The sequence below is a fragment of the Cricetulus griseus genome, chromosome 4 (assembly GCF_003668045.3).
Source record: "Cricetulus griseus strain 17A/GY chromosome 4, alternate assembly CriGri-PICRH-1.0, whole genome shotgun sequence".
NCBI classification, from domain to species: domain Eukaryota; kingdom Metazoa; phylum Chordata; class Mammalia; order Rodentia; family Cricetidae; genus Cricetulus; species Cricetulus griseus.
In genome coordinates, this window is record NC_048597.1 from 79,818,467 (window position 1) to 79,830,076 (window position 11,610).

The window sequence follows — 11,610 nt, forward strand, 5'->3', positions numbered from 1 at the left end:
GAAGACAATCGAGCCTGTCCCAAGGGTGGGTAATACCCTGCAAGACTCAGGAGGGTACATCTCCCTCCAGAAAAAGGTAATGCTGTTGTAGGTATGGATGTTGTTTCCCAGTCAGGAACTCCCCCAAGAGCCTGGTGTGGTGAACGTGGAGGTTACGGCTACAATGGTGACCCAGAGCCTCTCTGACCGATGGCGCTTTCAGGTACAGCGGGAGAAAGCAGGGTAACATTCACCTTTGGCCATGAGTAGGTCTGGGTAGATTAAGGGAGTCCCACTGAGGTTATCAGGGGAGGAGAAACGTAGGGAGGCCCCGTGGAAAACCTGCAGGATATGGTAAGGTACTGGCTCAGAGAGAATAACTAATGATTACAGGGAGCTCTTATGCATGCATTGTACCCAACCTTGGTCTGTGGAGGGAGCAACCAATTTAAATAGATGGAACACCCATGCATATTAGACTTTGCTCACGTTTGACTTCAGCACCTTCTTGGTTGCTAACCTCTGGGATCACCTGACACTTGCTAAGAAGAGATGACAATAAACTTTTAGAGTGTCTCACCAAGGTTATCTTTGTTATGGGACGGTGGTTTGGGATTGTGGCCTTGTCCTGCATCCTCTGGAAAAGGTTTTGTTCTATAGATGACATAATGCTAACCTCTGAGTGTCTCGCAGATTTGGCAAACTGCCAAGAGACAACCAGATGCAATGGTATTTCTACTTAACTTCCAACCCTACTGGGGCTGGGTTAATTAAAAGGAAAGATAACCAAAAGATATACTACGTGGGTGGAAATGGACACTCCCAGAGGCTACAATGTTATTGAATGACAACCCTACCACCAGGGAAGGACTGCCTTCCTGTGAGTTGTTGGTCAGGGAAGCCCATGAGGCCCCACAAACCATACAGGCTGTGGCTACTGTTGTTGGCTGTATGCCAGAACTAGATGGTAAGAGCCTATTGCTGAAGACACTGTATGTGCATGCTCTGATTGTAGGGCGTGAAGAAATTAAGCTGGGATTAAACAGGAAACTCCCATCCTACTGGCTGGCTTTCATAATGCCAGAATGGGCCATGCAGGCTGCTAGTGGAGAACTGTCCCCAGCATTCCTGCTCAGCTATGGACCCTGCATGCTAAAACATTAACATGCCAGGCAGGATATGCTGGCTTATGTAATACTGGCTGGGCTGTGGTGGGTAAAACCAATAGCCCTCTGGTTGGATTTAAGGCCTGAGCTCCACAGGAGAGATTTCCTATGTAGTACTGCAAGCTAAGACAAAAACCTGTAGCTGGGGGTAATCATAGACCCCAAAGGGGAAACAACTTCTATGGTTTTTCTAGATGGATGTGATGTGCCTGTCAAAATGCCTTCTAAATGTGAATTTAGCCCACAGATCACTGTAGTCATCAGCCTCAACTCAACTACTAGTGATGCTCCTGAAAACACATGACTATTACTGTGGCATGGTGCCTATTTCTTAGTCATAGGAAGACGACTATAGTTACACTCTCCAAGGCTCAGAAGAGGAATACAGGAGGAATGAAGGTGCTGTGTAACAGTTTCCTCTAAGATTAAAACATTCCATCCTATTTCTGTCAGCTCAGTCCTGCTTTGCGGTTCTTTCTCCCCTACCAATCAGGAGGGTGTGCAGATTCATTTACCTCTGTCCTTCTGTTTAGTAATGTAGGGTCACGGGACACACAGCTGGTTTGTCTGTTTGTCTTCAGTTGTCAATTTTCATTTCTTTTGAAACTTCAAAAAGTATATGGTTATTTATCCATCAAAGATGTGAGATTAACAAGTTGAGAATCCAAAAAATAAATAAATAAATAAATAAATGAATGAATAAATGAATAAATAAATAAATAAATCCTTTGTAGGGGCTGGAGAGATGGCTCAGAAGTTAAAAGCCCTTGCTGCTCTTCCAGACTAGAGTTGGGTATCCAGAACCCATACATGGGGCTGCTCACAACCATCTGTAACTCCAGCTCCAGGGGATCTGACACCCTCTTCTGGCCTCTGTGGGCACCTGCACACATGTGGCATACACCACACACATATACATAAATAAAAAATAAGAATAAAAGTGTTCCCTTCTGGCAAGTTTGCAACAGCCTGTCAAGATTGAGGTCAGCAGTAACAGAACAGTCCAACTAAGTCACAGTACAGGCAGAGCCAGGTTGTCACTGTCCTCAGAGCAGAAGCATCCAGAGATGGGCATAAGGGCTGACTATCCCTCTAGTTTCTTAACTCGTGTGCAGTTTAAGCTCTACTCTGTTTATCTTCTAGCTGGCTACTCAGCAGTCTGCCAGCCATTTGCTTTAGAAGCAGGGGGCAATAATTACTACTGGGAGCTGAGTGTGATGGTACATGCCTGTAATTTTAGCACTCAGGGGGCTGAGGCAGATAGGTCAGGAATCCTGAGCCTACCCGGGCTACAGAGTAAGTTTCAAGTCAACCTGGGCAAAAGCATGTCTCAAAATAAGTAACAGGGTTGGGTGCCTGGTTCAATGGTTGGGTCCTTATTGCTCAGAACTCACAAGTGAGGGTATGGGAATGGCAGTCTCTGCCTGGAACCCCCCAGTAAGGGGACTGGGGTGTGCTCAGTGATGGAGCTCCTGCTTGGAATCTTTTAGTGGGACTTGGGAACAAAGCTTTACATCCCATCCCTCCTTAAAACTACTGCCCCAAGAGAGTGGGGAGTGGCTGGTCTTCCCATCTCTGGATGCCTTTTAAACAAAGAGCAAGGAGGTCCTGCATCCTCTACTTTCAGCAAGCCTTTGGATCTTGCTATAACATCACAGTACTTTGGAAACAGCATTGTATTTATTTTTATGGCTGCCTTCTGCTTCCTTCATGTGACACTGGTTCTCTAGTTACAATATTTAAATTGTCTGTTTCTTTTTTATATAAAGTATCACTATGTAGCCCAGGCTAGCCTTCACCTCTGGATCCTCCTTCAGCATCCAGAGTGCTGGGATTACAGGCATGAACTACCATGTCTAGCTGTCTTCCTTCCTCCTTTTCATTTTATGAGATAAGAGCTTGCTATGTAGCCCAGGCAGGCCTTGAACTCACTATCCTCCTGCATCTGCTTCCAAATGCTGGGGTTACACGTGTATGCCACTATACCTGGAAAAAATTCCTTTAAAGAATTCTGTGGCCTCTGCCTTTGGTTTTCACTTTCTCCAATGAGTGTGTCTTGAGCAGGCCTCTTCTGCTGCCAGCATCAAGGGCAAAAATGGGGTCTGAACACGTGTGATGGGTAAAGGCATATGAATGGGGGTAGCCTCAGTTCACTCAAGTTAAAGAATCACTCAAGTTAAAGAATCACTCAATTCTAAAACTTGCAGCTAAACCCAAAAGTAGGGGCTGGCAGGCTCAGTGGGTAAAGCCTAATTACCTGAGTGTCATCTCTGGGTCCACTTGATTGGTGGAAACAGAGAACTGAGCTCCACACACAGGTCATGGCACACACTGACCAATGAACCAGCCAACCAATTAACCAAATTAAATAAATAAATAAATAAATAAAAACTGTAGATGGAGGGCACAGGCACAGGCACAGCCTTTGTTGATGTAAGGAACTGGAGGGGCCTAAAGTCTAGCTCACCCTCTCCCCATAAACTCTGACTCCTGTAGTAGGGTGTCACTGAAAGGAGCCCACTCTTCAGATTTGTTCAGAGGGAACTGCAAAGCTGGCTTACTGGTTAAGGTCACTTGCTGCTCCTCCAGAGGACTAGAGTTTATTTCCCAGCACCCATGTCAGGCAGCTCACAACCCTCTATAACCCCAGCTCCAGAGGAACCAACACTTGTAGCCTCTGTGGGCACCACTTGCATCCATGTGTACACACACACACACACACACACACACACACACACACACCTACACATAATTAAAAAGAATAAAAACAGACCTAAAAATGTCCTTAGAGGCAGTGTGTTCACAATGTTGGTCTAGATGCACACATTTTCATCCTTAGAAAGGTTTGGTCTGAGCTCAGGAGACAGCTTGCTCTGCAAAGGGCTTGTACAAGCATGAGGACTCGGTTCAGATCTCCAGCATCCACAGAAGGCAGGTGTGGTGACACACATCTCTATACTTAGAGCTGTGGGGGAATGAAGAGACAAGTGGGTCCCCGGGGGCCCACTAGTCATCGAATCTAGTCAGTGGGTGTACTCAAAACTCAGGGGAGACCCTGCCTCAAAAAATAAGGTGGCTGAGGCTGGTGATGTGGCTCAGCAGGCATAGGTGCTTGTCACACAAGCCTGGCTTCCTGGTTCAGTCCCCTGAATCCATATAAAGGAAGAAGGAGGGGATCAACTCCATAAAGGTGTCCTCTGTGCACTGTAGCAAATGATCCTTCTGCAAACACACAGGTTTGTTCTAACCTCAGCGTGGGCTGGTGCGTGCCTGTCATCTTAATACTCAAGAGGCTGAGGCAGAAGGATTACTGCAAGGTCAAGGATGATGTGGGATACACTGAAAGAGAAATCTCATAAAAAGAGAATCCTGGCACACGCCTTTAATCCCAGCACTTGGGAGACAGAGGCAGGTGGATGGATCTCAGTGAGTTTGAGGCCAGCCTGGTCTACAAGAGCTAGTTCCAGGACAGCCAGGGCTCCACAGAGAAACCCTGTCTTGAAAACCCAAAATACAAGACAAACAAATAAAAAGAGAATCCATAACTTGGGGCTGTGGATGTAGCTCAGTTAGTGGAGTGCTTGCCTAGCGTGGCAATACCTTGGGTCCGATCCCCCCCACCCCCCCCTGCATACACTGAGCTTACAGGTGCACACCTGGAAGCCCAGTGCTTGGGAGGTGGAGGCAGGAGAATTAGAGGTTAGTTCTAGGCTATCCTCTGCTGTACAGTGAGTTTGAGACCAGCCTGCTCTACACAAGACTGTTTCAAATGAACAAGAGAAGTTACAAGCAAGACATAAAATGCAAAGTTCAAGTCACAAACAGGACACATGGTATTCCTCATTTTATTTTTCATGTTCTGTTTCTCACTTGTATAAAATTTGTCAGGCTGTGCTAGTAAAGGAGAAGCAGGAGGGGGGGGCAGAGAAAGGGCAGGGACTAAGCAGCCACAGTGGGCTGTCAGGTCAAGTGGGGCAGGAAGCGGCAGGTGGGGCAGAGAGGGCCTCTTCCACCTGCACACCTTCCCACGAGATGTTCTGCTTAGACAGTCCCTGCCCTACATGATTCTGTAAACATGGTTTACAGCCTTTCTGAAGCTAAAACTAAAGGAGCAGCTGCATCAGTTGGAGCAGCACCTGATGCAGCAGCAGCTGCTGGAGCAGTTGCAGCAGCAGCAGCTGGAGCAACAAGACCACCTGGAGCACCTGGAGCTGACCCCGGTGGAGCTGGGCGTCCAGCAGCAGGGGCTACAGCTGGAGCTGACCTCTGTGCCTCCTGAGCTGCCGCTGGATATGGTGCCCGCTCCGGCACCAACAAGAAGTTTACAGTTCTTGTCCCCAACATTCATCTCACACCCCAGCCAGGCAGGAGGTAAGGTCTCCTCTGGCCACCCCTCCCCATAGCCTGGCCCGGAGACTGTGGTCCCCGGGTCAAATGGTGCTGACCACTTGGGTAGCATCTAAGCAGCTTTGGCTAGGTGGGGACTGCCCAGAAGTTCTTTCCAGGCTCTTTCCTTCTTGGAAATCTCTGCTTCAGCCTCAGGCTCTTATACCAGGGGACAGTAAGGAGGTACAGATGGCTTGGGAACATTGCAACAGAGGCCCAGAATCTGCTTTTAATGCCTGTAGTCTGGACTCCTGAGGAAGGTTTGACCTTCCACCCAGAGCAGGATTTCCTGGCTTTTATTGGCACATTGACCCCAATGCCACTATGACCCTGTGTCTATGAGCACAGGCATTTGCACCAGAACCACCTCTGCCTTTCGGCCTTTCATTCCAAACAAGTATTTTCAAGGTTTATGTCACTTGCAACAATTCATTGCCTTGATCAAGTTCCCTGCGTTGTGCAGGCCAGTTTCCTTTCCTTTCTTCCTTTTTTTCAGGCAGGGTCTCAGGTGACCCTGGCTACCCAACCCACTATGTGGCTAAACATGACCTCGAACATCTGATCCTTCCGGCCTCTACCTCCCAAGTGCTGGGATTACATGTGCCAGCACCCGTGTTGATATGTTGATATGATGCTGAAGATGAAACCCAGGGCACTGTGCTGGGCAAGCACGATACTGGCTGAGTTGCACCCTCTGCCCCCCTTTTCAGTTCCTTAAGTATTTAGAATGATCCATTCAATCCCCAGCACACACACACACACACACACACACACACACACACACACACACACACACACACACTGCATATTTCATTTGCTGGTTAGTATTTGGTCGCATCAAACCCCACGAGTAGTTTGCCACCAGTTGAGTTCTCAGTCCAATTTTCTCAGGAAGGGGGCGGGGGGGGGGCGCAATGATTGGGTAGTCTCTCTCACCCACATGGAGATGCTCTCTTGTGCATGGTTTTGGGGGAAGAGTCCATCTGTGAGCTTGGCGCATTGTAGGGGCAGGTCTGGGAAAAGTGCTTTCCTAAGGATAATTCAGATACCCAGAAAGACCATGACCTAGGGTCCAGGTGTGGATGGCTCTCACACCACTCTGGGCTTCCGGGATGCAGAGGCCTTCTGGGCCCTTGTGGAGGCTGACCTGGAGGACCGTGGCAGGCCTAGACTTCGGGAGCGGCCTGCCCCGTGAAACTGACGCTCATGCTTGCGGATCTGCAACTTGTGTCGAAAGCACTCTCCGCAGTCCTCGCAGGCATAGCGCTGCTCATCTGAGTGGGCGCGGCGGCGGTGGCGCAGCAGGTTGGAGGACACGCTGAAGCACCTGCCACAGTCATTGCAGACGTAGGGACGCTCACCGGTATGGGTTCGCTGGTGCTGCACGAGCGCCGAGCTCTCGCTGAAGCTCTTGGAGCAGAAGGTGCAGGCATAGGGCTTCTCGCCTGTGTGGATGCGTTGATGTATCACCAGGTTGGAGTGCTGTGAGAAGCTCTTGCCGCACTCGCTGCAGAGATATGGCTTCTCCCCAGTATGTGTGGCCTGGTGTCGTACCAGGTCCGTGCTGCGGCTAAAACCCCTGCCACACTCCCCGCAGATGGTTGGCCTGTCCCTGCCTCGCCGCCGCCTCCGCTGTTTCATGGGCGTCAGAGTCGCATTCCCTGCGGGGCCCGGGAAGGCCACCACAGTGGATGTGGCCACAGTGGGCAGCACCATGAGCTCTTGCAGCACCACATAGCCTGGAGGGGCCACCATGACAGTGGCTGGAGCTGGCACTGCGCCACCTCCCGGAGCGGGCACCATATCCAGCTGCAGCTCAGGAGGCACAGAGGTCAGCTCCAGCTGTAGCCCCTGCTGCTGGACGCCCAGCTCCACCGGGGTCAGCTCCAGGTGCTCCAGGTGGTCTTGTTGCTCCAGCTGCTGCTGCTGCAACTGCTCCAGCAGCTGCTGCTGCATCAGGTGCTGCTCCAACTGATGCAGCTGCTCCTTTAGTTTTAGCTTCAGCAGCCGCTGTTCCCGCAGCCTCTCCAGCTCCTGCTCTGACCCCATGTCCCCTGGCATGAGCTCTAGTTCCACTTGTTTCTCCTCCTCTGGCTCCAGTGGAGGAGGTTGCAGCTGCTGGTGGTACTGCAGCTGTTCCTGCTGCTGTTGCAACAACTGCTGCTGCTGCAACTGTTCTTGTTGCAGCAATAGTTGGTGCTGTATCTGGGCCTGCTGCTGCAACAGCTGCTGCTGCAGCAACAGCTGCTCCTGTAGCTCTTCCTGTGGCTGCAGCAACAGTACTTGCTGCTGCAATTGTCCCTGCTGTTGCAACACTTGCTGCTGTTGAAACAGCTGCTCCTGTTGACACTGCTGCAACAGCTGTTGCCCTTGCACTTGTTGTAAGTGCTGTTGCAGCAGCAATTGTCCCTGCTGCTGCAGTAGTTGCTGCTGTTGGAGAAGCTGCGGTGACTGCCGTTGCTCTTGCATTGGCTGCTGTAATAGCTGCTGCTGCAGCAAAGCCTGTTCTTCTACACTTTGCTGCAATAGCTGTTCTTGTACCTGCTGCTGTACAAGTCGCTGTTGTTGAAATTGCTGCTGCTGTTGCAGCTGTTTCCGCTGCGGTTGTAACAGCTGTTGCTCTTGGCCTTGGGGTTTCATCACCATCATCATCAGCTGCTGCTGCTGCAACAATTGTTGCTCCTGTCCAAGTTCCAGATGCTGCACCAGCTGCAGCTGTGGTCTCTGTTCCTGATGATGCGCAGACTGGAGGTTTTCCTGTAGTTCTTTCTGAAGCTGAAATGGCCGCAGCTGCCCATCTTGCTGCTGCTGCAATTCTGGCTGCGATCCTAACAGATGAGGAGGAGGCTGCTGCTCTCGGAACTGCTTGTGCCGCGGTTGTTGTTCCAGCTCTTGCTGCCGCTCTAACTGTTGCAGGTGCAAGTCCAGCTGGGCTGCTTGCTCCCCTCCGGAGCCACTTCCTCCTCCTGGCTCTCACTCCCACCACTGCCACCTGTAGTGGAAATGGCAGGAAGCCAGGAGAGAAGGATCGCTGGACAGCCACCTGGACCAGACCCACGGAAAGAATGTACTCAGTATCCACTCTGGGGCTCTTAGCAGGGGCCCAAAAAATGAGGGTGATGGGACAAACATTCCCAGAGTCCCACGGATCATCTCACTCGGTCTCCATCTAAGCCCCTTCACACAAGCCCCGTGTTTTGATATCAACAGGGATCTTTGGGCTCCTAACACCACTCCCTGAGAGTTTAATACTTCTTCCCCATGCAGGAGAAGCCAGACACTGCAGTGGGTGGACTCTGATCTCATTGCGGTCACACTATTTATTTATTTATTTATTTATTTATTTTGGGTTTTTTGAGACAGGGTTTCTCTGTGTATCCCTCGCTGTCCTGGAACTAGCTCTGTAGACCAGCTTGGCCATGAACTCACAGATATCTGCTTGCCTCTGCTTCCCAAGGGCTTGGATGAAAGGCGGGCACCACCACTGTTCAGTGATGGTCACACTTTAAATAAGTGAAATTTGCCTTGTCTATGAACAGGGGACATTTCTGTAAAGATACAGCAAACCGTTTCTAGAAAGCACTGAATCAGGGATCAGTTAGGGAGTCTGTGGTTCTGAGTTGCATTGAAAAGCCAGGCACAGCAGTCGGCCTGAAACTTCTGCCTCAGAGGGTGGAGAGAGGGGATCTGGGAATATGCCGGCTGGCAAGACTAGCCATCTATGTAAGCTTTGGGTTTGATTGAGAAACCCTGCCCCATTGGCAAAGGTGGAAGAACAATCAAGGATGATTCGTGACATCAACCCAGGGCCTCCAAATACAGGGGCAAACACTTCAATACACACAAACACAGATAAGAAACATGAATACACACATACACACAAAAATTCGTGTAGGTAATTATCTTTTCAAAAAAAATCTTTCCAAACACCTTTGTTGAGTCTACTTTAAAAAACAACAACAACTGTGTGTCTTGTGTGTATGTGCATGTGTGCTCATGTGTGTGCTTGTGGGAACATATGTGCCACAGCACACCCATGATCAGAGAACAACTTTGGGTGTTGGACCACACCTCCCACATTGAGGCAGGGTCTCTTGTCTGTCACTGCACAGGCCAGTCAGGATAACTGGTCCTGGAGATATCAAGAGATTCTCCTGCCTCCGCCTCCCATTTCACTATAGGAATGTTAGGATTACAGACATGCACTACCATGTTTAATTTCTGGGGATTCAAACTCTAATACCCAAGCTTGCAGGGTGAACACTTGCCCCAGTGAGCTGCCTCCCCAGCCCCTTGGGTGTATTTTATTATTCAGACACACTTCTACAGAACAGCTGGGATGTTGGGTGGGAGATGAAGACAGCTATGGGAACCTATCTCTATAGCAAGTTCAACTCCACCTCCTCTGCAGGGATAGACCTCACCTCTGTGTGAATCTCCACATTTCTAGCTTGGTCACGTGGTCACTCTGACTTCCTGGGACAGCAGTTTCCACAGAAGCATTTTATTGCCCATGTAGTTAGATGTCACCTGAAGTGTATGCCCACTAGAGTTAAATTTACAATCAGAAAGAGTCTTCATTCAATTCATATGTCCCCATTTTATTATTTATTCTTCCAAATTTCCTGATATTTTCTCTCCCTCCCTCCCTCCTCCTCTCCATTCCTTCCTCCCTCCCTCCGTCCCTCCTGCCCCCTCTCTCTGTGTCTCACTGTATAGCCAGAACCTAGAATTCACTGCACAGCCCAGGCTGTCAAACTACATCCCTCTTGCCTACGCCTCCTGAGTTCAGGGATTCCAGTTATGTGTCACCATGCCCAGCCCTCCCTGGTTCTCCCTTAACTCTCTGCAAGCCTGCCCCACACTGTCACTCATCACCTTTTAAACCTCACAATGTGAAAACTGACTCTTGTACACTCTTGAAAGCTACCCCTGCATGGGCTTAAGACCCAGCATTGGGAAGTTCCACAACACCAGGGTTGCCTCTGTGTGGCTGGTGGAGGGAAAGAAATGGGAACAAATGTTCAGGAACTGGGAACCAGGGTGGAGGTCACTACAGGCCATGTAGCCAGTGTCTGAGGCAGAAAACCCCTCCAGCTCCATGGGAGACTGTGGAGGCCACCTGGGAAAAACAGGTTAGAGCCAGCTCAGGTGTGGGGGTCAGGGCTGTGGCTACTGAATCAGTCACAGTGTCTCTCTCCTGCAAGACCTTGGCCTGACAGACACCTCAACAGGTCCCAAGTCAAATTCCAGGGTAGTTAAGGTTAGCAGGTGTCAGTGAATATGCTGTTGGCTACATGGGTCCCTCTGTTGTGTACTGGTCTGTGCCAGCTTGCAACTCAACTAAAGAACCCTTGCTAGGGACCCCATTGTCTCCACCCCCCAACCCTCACCTGAGAGGATGTCAGGCCCTGGACCCCCATCCTCAAGACATCGCAGCTCCAACACAAAGGTCTCTGTTGTGGGACCCAGCTCCATCCTGGCAGTCACACCAGGGTCCTGGGGAGCAGGCTGTGCTAAGAGGAAGAAAGGAAGCTGTTCAGAGGGGAGATTGTAGTGGTTGAACCTCATTCCTACACAGACGAGCCAGAGCTGTTATTTGCTGGGCGTACACAGGGATCCCCCTTAGCTGACCTTCCTACCCCCACACCGAAACATAACTATGGGAAACAGCCTCTCCTAAGGCTGGGAAGCTGGAGGCACGCCCAAGGGTACCCGTGGCACAATCCCTTGTCCATTCCAAAGCACGACAATCTCCCCGGCTTAAAGGCCACGTATGTCAGGTGTCATCCTAGGTCCCTGGGAAGGTAGGTGTCCAGAGCACTGTAATCCATGGCTGGGGCCTTCTGCATGCCTGTGCTCCTGTCCTGACTCCACTCTGAAGAAATGGTCTCCACATTCAGGTACCCCCACTCCCGCATGCCAGCGGATTCCATCTCCCTCTGACTTAGGAGCCCTGTACCTGGCAGGGCTCTCCCGCCAGGCCTCACCTGGAACAGCATTTCCCGCCGCCAGCAGCAGCCTCTGCACTAGGGGAGGTGTGGTCACCAGTGGCTACAAGGTGGCTGTTCAGCCAGAG

General features: G+C 50.4%; 1 protein-coding gene and 1 long non-coding RNA gene across 4 annotated transcripts in view; one reads left to right on the top strand and one right to left on the bottom strand.

Moving 5' to 3' along the window:
* The window catches only part of LOC113835456, a 9,602-nt gene extending 8,000 nt beyond the window's left edge, over positions 1–1,602 (top strand). For 2 of the 3 annotated variants that reach the window (XR_004769469.1, XR_004769471.1), the window contains exon 3: positions 1–1,602. This exon is cut by the window's left edge and continues 2,093 nt beyond it. This is a non-coding gene — a long non-coding RNA (uncharacterized LOC113835456). The other variant, XR_004769470.1, reaches the window with a different exon arrangement.
* Positions 1,603–4,978: 3,376 nt separating this feature from the next.
* Positions 4,979–11,581, bottom strand: Znf853 (zinc finger protein 853). Its single transcript, XM_027413571.2, is given in 3 exon segments — positions 4,979–8,458; positions 8,461–8,523; positions 10,925–11,581. Coding segments are annotated over 3 exon segments (2,079 nt in total). The 5' UTR covers positions 11,103–11,581; the 3' UTR covers positions 4,979–6,620.
* Between the last annotated feature and the right edge of the window lie 29 nt (positions 11,582–11,610).